The sequence below is a fragment of the Mauremys mutica genome, chromosome 16 (genome assembly GCF_020497125.1).
Source record: "Mauremys mutica isolate MM-2020 ecotype Southern chromosome 16, ASM2049712v1, whole genome shotgun sequence".
Taxonomy (NCBI): Eukaryota; Metazoa; Chordata; order Testudines; family Geoemydidae; genus Mauremys; species Mauremys mutica.
The window spans coordinates 2,351,596-2,366,691 of NC_059087.1; the positions used below are offsets into that span (position 1 = coordinate 2,351,596).

Genomic DNA, 15,096 nt, shown 5'->3' on the forward strand with positions numbered 1-15,096 from the left:
TGGGCTCCAGCTGGTCTCGAGCACTAACCAGGCTGCTCCAATCCCCGTGGCGGGTAGCTCGTGGACAGCCATGGTTTGCAAAGTCTGCCCTGCACTCCACCCTGCAGGTCATGGATGGACAGGCAGCTGCAGGCAGGGGCGGCTCCAGGCCCCAGCACACCAAGCGCGTGCTTGGGGCGGCATGCCGCGGGGGGGCTCTGCCGGTCGCCGGGAGGGCGGCAGGCGGCTCCGGTGGACCTCCCACAGGTGTGCCTGTGGAGGGTCCGCTGGTCCTGCGGCTTCGGTGGAGCATCCGCAGGGCACGCCTGTGGGAGGTTGACCGGAGCCGCGGGACCGGCGACTGGCAGAGCGCCCCCCGCGGTGTGCCGCCGTGCTTGGGGCGGCGAAATGGCTAGAGCCGCCCCTGGCTGCAGGCCAGCGCTGTTGAAATGTGAAGCTTCCAATGTCAATGGTTTGTGCAGGCTGAATTCAACACAATTAAAATAACCCTAAGAGAGTACGCAAGGCCACAGCCCTTCCCAAAGCCCTTGTGCCTGCCCAGATGGGGGTGCAGCAATGTGCCCTCTTCCCTCTCCCACCCCCCAGGCTTTCCACGGGGAGATGCTACTGGTCTCAGTAGCCAGTGACAGCGGGAGTTGGAAATTCAGATTCCTGGGCAGGGTTTTTGGCTCATACAGTGTCGATGTTCTCGTTTGCAGGCAACAGCAGCCTTTCCGAGGCTGAGAGCCCTCCCTGCCCAGAGCGAATACTGCGACCCTCAACCAGGCTGTGCAGGGTGTAAACGCCAAGGAGGCGAGGAGGTGTTTAAGGCGGTAGAAGCGTGCACCGCTGGGGCAATGGGACAAAGCCGGGGGAAGGACAGTCCGGGGTCAGTTAAAACCAGAAACGTGGCACTGTGAGTGACTGCAGCAGGCTGTGGGTGGGAACGCGCCCGGTGTGCTGACTACACTGCTTTGGTGCCTCTCGCTAGACTGGGCGAAGCAATAATGAACAACGCTCCACTGACCCGCTCGGGTCACATTTCCAGGCACAGGTGTGTGCCCCACGGCACCAGCCGGCCCTCACACCGGCAGGCCAGCTCACACGGCGTCAGTCGGTCAGACAAACGGCAGCTATTCCCGCCCACCGGGCGAGCCTCATCAGGGGGTCGTTCTTTGCCGGCTCACTCGCATCAGGCTCGCTCGTGGCGGCACCTCACCAGGTTCTGGGGCGAGGGGGAGGCCGCTCCTGCCTTCCCAGGGCCTGGAAAGTGAGTCAAATGAGCGTTTCCACGGTGTTTGTCCCTCCCCTCCCCTCCACACCAGAGCCCAGGGATGGGAGTGTCCGTGCCAGGGAGGCCATCTTCTCGGCCTTTCCGTCCCAGCTGCTGCCAGGACGAGAGCCAGTCTCCCAGAGCCGAGCCCAGCTGCCAGGCCAGAGGGTCCGAGGAACATTTTCTCAGCACTCCACGGGGGTCTGAGTTTTGGCTGATGATTCCTGCTGCTCACCCTCGCCTGCCCAGCCCGCTGCATGGAACATCAAAAGAGACACAATGGGACTGCCCCATTCCCCGTAAAGGGGACAATCCTATTGTCTGAGTGTCTAATTAATTGTTGTTATTTTCTCATGACATTACCGACACACGCTGCTCCTGTAATGAGGCAGCAGTTAGGTGTGAAATGCTGAAGCCAGGACTGTAGAACATGTTAAAAAATATTAATCTACAAATGAATATGATTTTAATTGGATTCTGCCTGGGGGGTCGGGTCACCGTTACGTTTTCAATCAGAGTTGTCCAGTCAGCAAACCAAGTGGTGCAGCCTTTTCAAATTGAAACGGCGACTGGCTACAAGAGGTTAATAGGAATGTTGGAAAATAAATAGGTTATTGATTGATAATAACAATAAGCTGACTCCTGTTCTACCTTGGTGACCTTCCTTCACCCAATCTTACAGAAAACTCAGTTAGCATCTAATTATGGATTGCCTTACAATGCTGTGTATTAATGAGAGCGCACCACCGGGCCGGGCTCAGCAAGCCATTCTCATCTGGGAACTTGCCCGCCCCATGCATCAGTGGTGTGATCCCCTGGCTGGGAGGAGGTCATGCTTGGGCAGCATTCGGACATGCTTTGGGCCGTGGCTGGGCAGAGCTTGCCTGGCTCCCTGTTTCCCCTTCACACCCATCCTGACGGCAGGGCTGCGCAAAGAACTCCCTCAGGCCGCGCGGGAGACACCCGGCCCCAGAGCTGGTGCCTGGTGAATGCAGACATGCAGATGCAGCCTAACTAGTTATTCTGCTCCATCCGGCCCCAGCAGACATTGCAGTCAGCCAGGTACTAGCCCTGCCGGCTGCTCGGAATATGTCAGCCAAAAGCATCCCATTTGTGTGGCTAAAATGAGGCTCCTGTGCAGATTTAGGCACCTAAGAAAAGTGAGTGACCCAGTGTCCAGCGCCGCTGCGCACCTGCGGCTTCCTTGGCTTCACCAGGCCGTGCAGGGGCTGAGCGCCAAGCAGTCAGACTGGCAGCTTCCCTCGGGTGCCCAACCCTGCCAGCAGGAATGGAGTCCCCACCACACCTAGCACGGGAGAGAGACGGGCCCCCGCGCACTCAGCAGCTCATCACCGCAAAGCACAAACCCAACCTGCGGGCTGGTAGCCAGCAGCACCACGTTGCAGCTCGGTGCAGGTTAGAATGGCAGACGGTTGGGTCCAGACGCAGGGCACTGGCAGGTGGGCTGCACCCCTCTGTACTGGGGCAGCCAGCAAGGTGAAGGATCGGGGCAGAAAAACGCAGCTCCAAGCTCACCCTTCATCCCTGGCATTCCAGGCAGATGAACAGTCACAAGTGCCAGCTGGATGTAGGCTCAGTGGAAGTGTCCTTCCAATGGAGATGAGCCCAGAAGGGGGCAGCAATGTGGAGGAAAGTTTGGATTTTCAATTACCCGACGAGTGGGGTTTTGAGTCCACTAAGGTGGAGGGATGCTCTGAAGTCCTCCCGCCCCCAGACGCTAGCTCCCAGGCCCTGGCACACACAGCATTCAGAGAGAGAACGGCAGACTCCATCTGGCCCTGGGAAGCCTCCAGCTGGAACAAAGCGGAGCAGTGCCCAGCTGGGGTGCAGAGCTCTGAACAGAAAGTGAAAACTGCCCATTGCACAGGCCCCGGCTGTTCCAGTGATGCCTCCAGATCAATGTCTGTAGAGGTGGGGAGGATGGGCTGGTGCTTAGGGCACTGGGCTGGGACGCTGGAGCTCAGGGCTCAGCTCCACCACTGGGGGCCCTTAGGCAAGTGTCTCAGTGCCTCACGTCCCAGCTGTAACATGAGTGGAAAGACACCTCCCTTTGCTACGGAGATGGTAGCTCTCTGGGTGTACAGCTCCCAGCACAATGGGGCCTCGAGCTCAGCTGCAGCCTCGGGGCATGCCTGCAATGCAGGGAACAGCCACAGGAGGGGCTGGAGGGGCCGTCTTGACAGCTGCCGTTTAATTAACAACAGTTTAGACAAACACATTGTTAGCACTGAAATAACCAACAGGAGTTTTCTTCTTAATATACTAGGGGTCCCACATTATCCTAGACAACCTCACTCCATCCTATACATGATTCTCCCATCACAAGAAACCTATATGATCAAGCAGCCAACAATATTTGCTAGGATGATAGGAGGTGAGTTTTCATTTAAATGGGCTCTTAACTAGTTAATAACCAGCCTGCTCCATAAGCCAGACAATCAGGGAGCATTGCTTATTAGGCTGAATGATCCAGTGGCTTTTCTTTTATAAAGTAACTGAGGCTAAAAGAATGGTGGTTTCTGCAAGGTGCTGTAGAAAGGGAAAAAAATCACCCGCAGATGTAGGTAAATCACAACTTATTCTGCTCAGGCTGCTGTCAGCTGCGCTGCTACATTCTTTGTTTCCGGCTCGAGATAAATATTTGTTCTGGTTCCCAACCAAATCACAGCCACTGTCTTCTTCCACAAAGGTAAAAGAAGAAAGGACGGTGGCTTTACATGCACGGAAGTTTGGAACTGATATTTTAATTGCTTCAAGACATGCCAGGGACCTCACAGCATAAGCTTCTGCTTTATTCATTATTTCACATACGGTTTTCAACTCTGTTTGCTGCAAGATATGAAATAGTCACAACCACCTGGAAAACAAGTGACATTTCACTAGGCCTGTGCTACTCTCCCTTTGAATAAAGCTATTACCTAGCATGGAGATAAGCAGCCACCTAGGAGGCCAGGGTTACCAAGATATTAGTCAGGATGCTAAATGCTATGGCGTAAAACCTTCCCTCTGGGACGCCCTGTAAGTGTATTTAAAATCCATCACTGCTTCAGTGACAGTGTCCCCACTGAGTCCCAACCAATGCCGGTTGTGGGAGCGCCTGTCTCTCCTGAGGAGCAGGCAGTTACTGGGCGGGTTACCTGTGGACTGAAAATACCACCCACGTGCTTTGACTGAGGCTGTGGTTGGGGCAAACAGTAGCTAATAACTGCTGCCTCCTTCTCCTGTTTCCCCAGGCGTGTGCGGCGGTAGGGGGACGGTTGTGTGTCAGCAGTGATGGGGGGTCAGAGTCCGGGGTTGGGGAAGTGGGATGATGGGGCAGGAACGGGCTGAGGTGGTTCTGTTTTCTTATTTTGGGTCCATGGGCACAGTCCTGCTTTGGCCCCTGGTTCGTGATTGTTTTAGAAACGGGTATTTGATGTAAATGTTGTTACACCGTCCAGCACGCCTGATGCAGCTAATAGTCAAGTCAACAAACTAGCTAATACATACATGAGAGAGCGAGACAGTGAGCGAGAGCGAGCGAGCATGCGTGTCAGCAGTGAAGTGGACATAGGGAAGGGAAGCCATCCCAAGACCACAGCAATGGCTGTGGATATTGTGCTCTTGGCAGGAAGGTACTTATGGTCCTACAGTTGCAAGAGCCATTACCACTGACTGGAAGGACCCACACACTTAAAATCAAACATGTGCCTAAGTGCACTGCTGGATCGGGGCCAGAGCACTCAGCACCGGGGGGGTCGACCACTATGTCTCAACTCTTCTGCAGCTGCTGCCCTAATCTGTTGCTTGCTCAGGTGCGCTGCTGCCCAGCTCACCCAGCCTTGCATAAAAACGCCTGCAGCCAAACAATTGCAGCCCCCAAGGGGTGAGCTCCATGCTGCAACACGGAAATAAAAGGCCCACGTGGCCCGCCGCATATTAATATTTCTGCTGGCTGCTAGCCTGATAAATGTAACTGACATGTAGTGGGTGGAATGTGCTTGAGTTAATGTTACTACGAGAACCTTAACTTCGGCATTGCCTGACTTTCTGTGTTTACAGATGTTGGCATGTTGCATTGCTGCAGGCCTGGGGGAGACGGCTGTATTTAATCCAACAGCTTCTTCATCTTTCATGCCTTATTGAATCCAGGGATCTCGAAGCACCTCATAAATAATGAATTAATGAATCGCCCCTGCGAGGTGAGGAATGTTGTCTCTGTTTTACAGCTGGAGCTATGAAGCAAAGTAAGGTTCAGGCCTGGTCTGCACTTAAATATTAGATCGACCTAGCTCCATTGCTCGGGGCCATGTGTAGACAGAGCTAGGTCCACAGAAGAATTCTTCTGCCTCTTGGAGAGGGGGGTTAACGATAGCGGTGGATAAAGCCCTCCTGCCAGAGTAGGATTCATAGGATTGCCAACTTTCGAATTTTTGAAAACCGGAACCCTCCCACCTCCCATCCCACCTCTTCCCCCAAGGCCCTATGCTGCCTCCTCCTTTGAGGTCCTGCCCCGGTCCCACCTCTTACCCCATCACTCTGCTCCCTCCTCCTCCTTCCTCGTTGCTCAATCCTCTCCACCTCCCTCCCTCCCTCCCCCAGCTGGGCTCCCTCTGCTCTGGGGCTGGGACAGGATCTCAGCCTGATGTGGACCCTGCTGCCTGCCCTTGCGATGCTGGTCGGAGGCAGCCCCGGCTGAGCAGGGTCTGGCGCCGGTTGATGACTCGCACCTCCTGGGCCCACAGTAACTGGACTTTTGGTGTCCGGTCAGGACATCTGACCGGACGCTGCCCAGTCCCCTTTTTGACTGGACTTTCCAGTTGAAAACTGGACACCTGGCAACCCTACGTAGGAAGCCTCTCGCTGTGCCGCTGGAGCGGCTGGATTGTAGACAGGGCCCAAGCGACTCCGCAGTAGCAGCCCCATTGTCCCAGCAGGGTAACGCTTCCTAGCAGAGTCTGTTCCTGCTCCAAATGGAGGGTCCAGTCCAGGCTGAGCTTCCAATCACACGTACTGTGGCCCACAACACAAGAGACTCCATCAAGCGACCCAGCCATGTTCTGCCACAGGAACAGCCCTCCATGGAAATGCTGCCTAACGGGCCCAGGCCTGGAGAACGTTCTGGAAGGAGCATTCATTTCGTACTTTTCATCTTTCTTAACATTTCCAGACTATTCAATCACTGGAGCACGTGCTGTGGGAGTGAGCAGAGACCCTCAGTCACTGAGTTCGCAGAGACACATGGCTCGGGGAGAGTTATTTCAGCCCCGTGGTGAGTTCAGCGAGAGGGGCGAGTTATGCTCAGACTGAATATCCCCATGCCAGCCCTCCAAGGTGCTGAGTGCATTCAGCTCCCACAGATGTCAGTGAGGGCAGAGGGAGCTCATCGACTAGCCTGAGAACCACATCTTCTGCTAGGAGCTTTGGAGAATCACACCATGCTCCCGTCATGCCCACCGTGGGGATCGCACACTGGCACAGGCCAGGTTGACTCAATGAAGGGGTGAGAGTTCGGGGAGGGGGGGAGAAATCTCTAATGTGTCTTTAAAGCTCAGTTTGTATCTATTCTGTGACCAGAAACAACTGAAACCCCTCTGGGCATGGAGTGGCAGCACCACAGGGCACAGGTAAATCAGGACACCCTACCTGCCCCTTGCCATAGCTTAGTTTGTCTGAATTTCTTTTATGTGTAACCTACATTGTGAATTTCCTGGGTTTATAACACTTGGTTCAGAACAATTCTAACATCCCTGGGATGTATTTTACCATAAAATTACTGATAAACACATTTACCTCAACTCCATCGTGACATAGCTTGTGCCTGAGAATTTCTCTGCACAGTGAGAACCTCACCAGTCACATTGACTAGGAGGCAGCTGTATATTATATGAGTACAATGACTTGACAATTTTCTAAAGAAAAGTTTTTCCGCCAATAAGAAATTTTTTGTGAAAACTTGTCGACAGTGTCACAACCTGCCATTTCGCACAATTCATGTTGTGCCGTATTTTAAAAAGTCCAGGAGTTTTATCAAAATCAAAAGTCAGGAACCAGGTCAATGTTTTTGCTAAAAATCCTCCCTCCCCAAAAGAAAATGCAGAAAACAAAATTAAATAAACCAAACCAAAAGCAACATCAGAATTTTGAAGTCTTGCACGAGACTCGTTTCTCACGTTGCTGGCGGCGCTAGTGACATCCACGGCATCCTGCTGCAGACCCTGGGCCAGGCACTAGCTGAGGGGTTGGAAAGAGACTTCCCCTGGGGACAGGTCCTTTCGTAAGTGCCCACTAGTGGTTTTTGCTCCTTCTTCTGAAGCCTCTGATGCTAGAGGCAGGATTCCAGGCCAGAGTGTGGCAATGCTGTGTCCCCATTGCAGCCATTGGGACTCCCTGCAAGAGTAAATGGTGCTCCAGGAGATTCAGAGCTACAGTTGTCCCCAGCCTTGGTGGTGGAGCCCTCCATTTGTGAGTCCCTCGTCGCCTGCTCTCAGTCTGGTGCAGGGAGCCGCGCTGTTTACAGATGTTACCATAAACGCCCTGTATCACTTTCACAGAATTGCTTTGTAATTTGATGCAAATAAGCAGCATTTCTCTTGCTTACACACGTTTTCTGTCAACATGTTTTTGAGGAACTTGCTGTGACATGTGAAAACGCTGCTGACTTGGGTAAAAACAAACACTGCGATTCAGATGCATCCTGTCCACAAACCGCCTGGTAGGGGGTGAGCTGCACCGAGGCCCCATTTCAGCTGGGTAGATGTTGAGCCACTTCCCAGGCTGAGTGTGCCTGGCAGTGCACATTGCAGCTCACCGCGAGGAACTTCCAGCCTTCTTCCCCGAAAAGGCCAACTGCCTCCAAGAGACAGCTTCTTGGGATGCAGGAACCACAGAACCAGGACCACAGCATCCACCTTCTCCTCACCCAGCGTCCTGGTCCTACAGCAGGTGCTGAGGGGGATGGAGCCACCACCCAGGAATCTAACCCTTGCCTTTCCTGGTTGGGGAAAGAAAGTCATGAGTGACCAGAGCTCCTAGGCACTGAGATGACAAAGCCAGACATCCTGAGGAGTTCTTCCCTGGGGGCAATGGACTTTGCCAGCTATTGCCCAGTGTCAAATCTCCCCTAGAGAGAAGCTATGAACAGCTATTTCCAGCCACCTGCTTGCAACCAATATCCTAGACCCTCCCCAGACAGGGTTTGGAGCAGACACCACTCTGGTGGCTGTGCTGGGCAGTTTTGTGATTTCCATGAGTAAAGGGCACCAGTTGATGCTTGTGCCCCTGTCTGGGCAGGTCAGTCAGGCCAGTCTCAGGAGCTACGAGAGGCAGCTGGTGCTTGGGGACCTTCTCTCGAATGGCAAGTGCTTCCGGAGGGGCTCTCCCTGGAACCTGCCTTCCCACCAGAGATTACTCCCTGTGCACCCCAGCTCTGTTCCCTCCCTGCCTTAGTCAGTATTTATGTGCAGCCTCCTGCCGAAAGGGGCTCAACTGCCAGCATGGTGCAGATGGCCCCAGGTCTATGTGTCACTCCAGGCTGCACCTACCCCGCTGCCCGGCTGAGACCAGTGTGTGGCCAAAGAGGAGCCGGCTGAAGTTAACCCCCGAGCAGACTGGAGGGATGTTGGCGGGCAGAGGGAGGAGCTTCCTGTCTGCACCAGTCAGACCTAAATCCCCACTCATGAGGACAGCCCATCATCTGGGGGCGCTGCTCGGCTTCCCACAGGCACAGAGCTCCCACATCGCTGCATCTGCAGGGAATGCTGCACGGCCCTGGCTCTGTGCACCCGCTGGGCAGGACACACTGAAAATCCTCTGTGGAACTCTGCTTGGGTCCCGGGGGAATTCCAACCCAAACCTCGTGGAGGGACGCTCCGATGCGAAGCCGGGTACTGAGGGGAGAGTCACAGTCCAGCCAAAGCCCCATGAGTCCCTGTGGCCCACCACCATCAATGTAAAATGGGAATCTGACAGTCAGTTAAAATCCCAGGTGTGGCCCACTGTCACTAGCGCACATCACAGTGACTGTCAATCACCACAGTTGTTAGATGTTTGGCTGCATGCGTGTTCTCCCGTGTGCTGTCCCAGCTCTGCGCAGACCTTGAGCGAATAACCCAATAAATGTACAGACTTGGCTCGTAGCGAAGGCACTTGCTCAGATTTATTGCTGACAAAGCTGGGTGCTAATGCCCCGGCTCAATGGTTACAGCTACACTAGCACGTGGATGCTGGTGACAATGGCCCGGCTCAGTCAGTGGTGGGACTTTCCACTGTCCCCTTGACTGGACAAAGACACTCCCTCTGAGATACATCTTTATACACCAATACAAACAAGTGACCTATCACCCTTGACGTATCAGGGCGCCACCCACCTGTAGGTTTGATCAAAACATCTCTGTTCATCGTGATGTCATCCTGACCTTATCCTGAAGATGGGTCAGCATGTTCCTGTTATCTTTGGGGGAATGTGTTTATCGGGGTGTTCTGGTGCCACCCATCTGGAATGTGCTTGCGTGTGTGTTTTGTGCTCTTAGGAGTATGTGTTTTTGCAATATCAGCCCTATGCTTGCCAAATTCTGTGAGCAGGGCCTGCCTCTTGCTCACAACTTACCTTTGCTTTATATTAGCAAGTTTTAACCATGACTTTAGTTCAGGCCTCAGGCCTCATCCCAGGCCTCCAAAACAAGGCCTTATGTTTCAGGCCCTCTTCTTACTCCAACCACCAAGCAGCAGGCGCCCCCACCACCCGCACCTGGCAGGCTGGAGTTTGCTGGTTCCAGCTAGTTACTGCCGCTCTGCTGTGTCACTTGACAATATTCCATTTCCCTGCATCTCCAGAGCTGCTTGTGCTGTGTGAGGGGGCTCTCCTGCGGCCACTCGCACAGTCGGACATGCACACTCACCCCCACTCACACTCACTACGGCACACACACCTCCTTGCAGCGTTTGCGTTGGACACCCCCAGTGGGGCAGTGGTACAGAAAAGAGGTGGAGAACGTAACAAGCTGAACTCCCTAGTTCCCAAACGAGAAGCGGGTGAATCAGTTTACCTGAGTTGACACTATCCTGCGCCACTGGCTGCCCCAAGGCTTCACCCTGAAGCTCTGGGCTAGGCCCCAGCAGCTGCCCCCTCTTCAGCCCCTTTTCATCTCTACGTAGCAGGAGACTTCAGGCATTGAAATTGCAGCCCGGTGCATTCACAAGGCTTTAGTTCCTTCAGGAAAGTCCTGAAACCCCCCAGGGAGCTAGAAAACAACCCCTAGCCTATACAGATACATGTCACATTTACAGAGTTAATACAATACATCTCTGAATAGCTCACAATTCTCTAGCTCCGTTCATGGGCTGCCAGCTCCTGGGTACGTCTCCCTCCTCCCCACTTTGCAAGCAGAGGGTAACAATACAAGGTGAGAGGGGAAACTGAGTCACACATTTTGTCACAGGAATAAATCAACGTTCCCAGTTCCCCACAGCCGCTTTGCATTGGGACATTGTGTCATGCCATGCCAGGGGCATGATGCTGTTAAATCTCGGGGGGCTGCATGCCTGGGCTTAGTGGCTGGCATTTGCTCAGTCATGCCTTAGGAGGGGGCATGTGCCTGCTTCTATGTGAGCGAAGTCCATCTTGGTCCTGCCCCCTCTTGGAGCTGCTCTCTGCTCCCTGCCTGCAGTGGGGTGCGTCCCAGAAGAGCCAGCACCTGGCTCTGGAGAGAAACCGAATTAATGCACTAATCTCAGCACCAGCCACTTGGGAATTGTTTTCCTTGCCCGTATCTCCCGGGCCCACTGGAGACAGAGCGCACCCCGCTCTGATCACCCCCACTGCAGACCAGCCCCCATCGCTGCCCCTGCAGATCCTGAGGGGCGCGCTGTCTCAGCCAGCCCGTCAGCGCAGGGACACGTCTGGGGCAGCAGGATGCCCCGAGTGCCAGCCAGCTGGTCCGGGCAGGGCAGCGCCCAGCAGGAAGGGTCAGCACCAGCTCTGAACTGTCCCAAAAGTGCTGCTGTGTCATCAGTGCTGAGCGATTCCCTGGCCAGGCCCCCACCCCCGGGGCAGGCAACGTGTCCGTGGGGAAGCACATGCTGCCAAGGTGTGGATGCTTCCCTGGACCTCTCCCCCTTGCTGGCCTTCCAGCTCCCGGCAGTGGCTTCCCCAGGGCCCCTGCCAGAGACTCTCGCACAGAAGCACATGCCCTGTGGGGCACACGGGGCTGAAGCAGGCTCAGCAGCTTGTTAGTGTCAGTCCGGCCTGCCCAGAGCCAGGCAGAGGCAGCCGGCGCTAACCAGCCTCAGCACTGACGGCCGGGAGATACCGCTGCTCCACGGGCACACCTGGGACAGGGCTTTCCTAGTGCAACAGCACCACCTGCTGCCCCCTTGCCAGAGGCCCCGTGGCCACAGCAGGCAGGGGACGGGGTGGGAGGCAGTGACGCAGGTGCTGGTAGTGATGGTCCCACGTGATTCACAGGCCTCGCCCAGTGTCACAGCAGGATAAACCCAGCACACACAGTACGGCCAGGCTGGAGGCAGGTTCCTGTGCAAACAGGGGCCTTCACACCAGGCGGAGGCCTGGCCAAGGCCTAGGCACCACTGACGCCCTACTTGAGCCCTATTGTGAGGGCTGCAGTGGGATGTGTGTGATGCTGGGCCCTGGGGTGAATGTCACCCAGTGACCCGACTGTAGCACAACCCAGCAACACAGTGACATGACTGTAGCACTGGGATACGACTGCAGCACAACCCCTGCTGTTTGAAGGCTTGCTGTGCTCGGAGGCAAATGTCTGTGTTTCTAACTGATACAAAGAAATACCCAGGCCCGCAAACCCTCCCTGCTGGCCACGGGCTTTGCTGCTGCGACTCCTCCCTTATCCTCGTGCTGCAGCCAGGTGCGGCGGGCGGGCCCTGCCCATGGAGTCTCCCTGCAGTGGCTCGTAGCACGAGGCACTCTGTGTGCAGCCGGGGGAGCGAGCCGCGCAGACGCTCCAGGAGAAGGAAGCTGGGTTTATTGCCCTGCTTCTATGGACGGGGCAATCTTCAAACCAGGGCAGCGGCACTGGGGGACGGGGGCTAATGTCCCTCCATTGGAAATGTTGTGGGCTCTACCCCCCCCACATACACTTGTGCACGCCCAGCGTGGGGGGGTTGGGGTTATAGCGGGACTCAGAGGGGCAGGAACGGGCCTTGGAGGAAGTAGGAACCCCCGGGATCCTCCTGCCTCGCCTGGAGGCAGCTTCCCACCCCATCGGCTGCATCTCAGACCTCCCCTCAGTCCGCCTCCTATCCCAGCACCCGCCTGCTTCAAACCAGTCTATGTTCTATCCTCACGTGCAGCCCCAGAGGAGGCAGTGCAGCTGTGCCTGTGGGAGCCCCTGGCCTGGCGCCGGGGGGATGTTCTGGGATGCAGCATGCCTGTGTCTGGCCCCGGACGCTGGGGCAGGCTGGACTCACCTGCCAGACTCTCTGGGCCTGTTTCCTGATCACAGCCACAGGCAGCCGCTGCCCAGGGGAGCCCAAACCAGCAGCTGTAGATATGAGCTTCTCTGAGTGCCTGTCTGGAGGTATTAGAGCCAGTTCTTGCTGATCCTGGAGTCATGGACACTGCTGGCGTCACATGGCACCAGGGCATGGGGCAGGTTCCGCGGACATGGGGACAGACACCGGGGACATGGGGACAGGCATCGGGGGCATGGGGGCAGGCTCCGGGGACATGGGGGCAGACACTGGGGACATGGGGACAGGCATCGGGGGCATGGGGGCAGGCTCCGGGGACATGGGGGCAGACACTGGGGACATGGGGACAGGCATCGGGGGCATGGGGGCAGGCACCGGGGACATGGGGACAGACACTGGGGACATGGGGACAGGCTCCGCGGACATAGGGGCAGACACTGGGGACATGGGGACAGGCACCGGGGACATGGGGACAGGCTCTGCGGACATGGGGACAGACAATGGGGACATGGGGACAGGCATCGGGGGCATGGGGACAGACACTGGGGACATGGGGACAGGCACCAGGGACATGGGGACAGGCATCGGGGACATGGGGACAGACACTGGGGACATGGGGACAGGCATCGGGGACATGGGGACAGACACTGGGGGCATGGGGGCAGGCACCGGGGACATGGGGACAGGCATCGGGGACATGGGGACAGACACTGGGGACATGGGGACAGGCATCGGGGACATGGGGACAGACAGGGTGGGCATGGGGGCAGGCTCCGCGGACATGGGGACAGGCATCGGGGGCATGGGGACAGGCACTGGGGACATGGGGACAGACACTGGGGACATGGGGACAGGCATCGGGGGCATGGGGACAGGCATCGGGGACATGGGGACAGGCACCGGGGACATGGGGACAGGCTCTGCGGACATGGGGACAGGCATCGGGGGCATGGGGACAGACACTGGGGACATGGGGACAGGCATCGGGGGCATGGGGGCAGACACTGGGGACATGGGGACAGGCATCGGGGGCATGGGGACAGACACTGGGGGCATGGGGGCAGGCTCCGGGGACATGGGGGCAGACACTGGGGACATGGGGGCAGGCTCCGGGGACATGGGGACAGGCATCGGGGGCATGGGGACAGGCATCGGGGACATGGGGACAGACACTGGGGACATGGGGACAGGCATCGGGGGCATGGGGACAGGCTCCGCGGACATGGGGACAGACATTGGGGACATGGGGACAGGCATCGGGGACATGGGGACAGACACTGGGGACATGGGGACAGGCTCCGGGGTCATGGGGGCAGACACTGGGGACATGGGGACAGGCTCCGCGGACATAGGGGCAGACACTGGGGACATGGGGACAGACATCGGGGGCATGGGGGCAGACACTGGGGACATGGGGGCAGACACTGGGGACATGGGGACAGACACTGGGGACATGGGGACAGGCATTGGGGACATGAGGGCAGACGCCATGCTGGTTGCAGCTCCAGTTCTAGCCTCTTACGAGTTTCCCAGTGCCTGGCGGAGGAGGTGGGCGGCCAGAGCCCCGTGCTGCTGGTGCTATTGCTTGAAGCCGCTGATGCCAGGCTCTGTACAATACACACGTTCCCTGCCGAGAGGAGCTCTCGTCTGAGAGCCAGATCTGGGTCAGAACAGACCCTGGGGATCTGGAGAGGGGGGAGTCACTTGGCCGTCTGCTCTGTTTTTATGATGAGATCAGCGTGCTGAACACAGCATCTGTGTCACCAAGGCCTGGGCCCAAGAGCGGGACCTTGTGGCCAAGGCTCAGGCACCTGGGGGCTGTTCCCAGCTCCGCCGCTGCCTGGCTGGGTGACCCTGGGGCTAGGGTTGCCAACTTTCTAATCGCACAAAACCGAACACCCTAGCCCCACCCCTTCTGTGAGGCCCCGCCCCTTCCCCAAGGCCCCGCCCCCCACTCACTGCATTCCCCCTCCCTCGGTGGCTCGCTCTCCCCTACCCTCACTCACTTTCACTGGGCTGGGGGAGAGGGCTCTATTTGGGGGTGCAGGCTCCGGAGTGGGGCCAGAAATGAGGGGTTCAGGGCGCAGGAGGGGGCTCTGGGTCTGGGCGGGGGGCTGGGGCTTGGGGCATGGGCTTTCCTCGGGCAGCTCCCGGTCAGCAGCGCAGTGGGGCTAAGGCAGGCTCCCTGCCTGTCCTGGCTCTGCGCTGCTCCCCAGAAACAGCCAGCAGCAGGTCTGGCTCCTGGGGGGGTGGGCAGGAGGCTCCATGTGCTGCTCTCGCCTGCAGGCACCGCCCCCCCCCAGCTCCCATTGGCTGCTTTTGGCCAATAGGAGTGCAGAGCCGGTGCTCAGGGTGGGGGCAGCGCGCAGAGCCCCATGGCCCCCCTGCCTAGGAGC

General features: G+C 57.1%; 1 protein-coding gene across 1 annotated transcript; it reads left to right on the plus strand.

Moving 5' to 3' along the window:
• The first annotated feature begins 12,893 nt into the window (after nt 1-12,893).
• On the plus strand, nt 12,894-14,351 carry LOC123351114 (putative per-hexamer repeat protein 5). Its single transcript, XM_044990323.1, has one exon. The coding sequence runs from the start codon at nt 12,894-12,896 to the stop codon at nt 14,349-14,351; it is 1,458 nt and encodes a 485-aa protein (XP_044846258.1).
• Nucleotides 14,352-15,096: the final 745 nt, after the last annotated feature.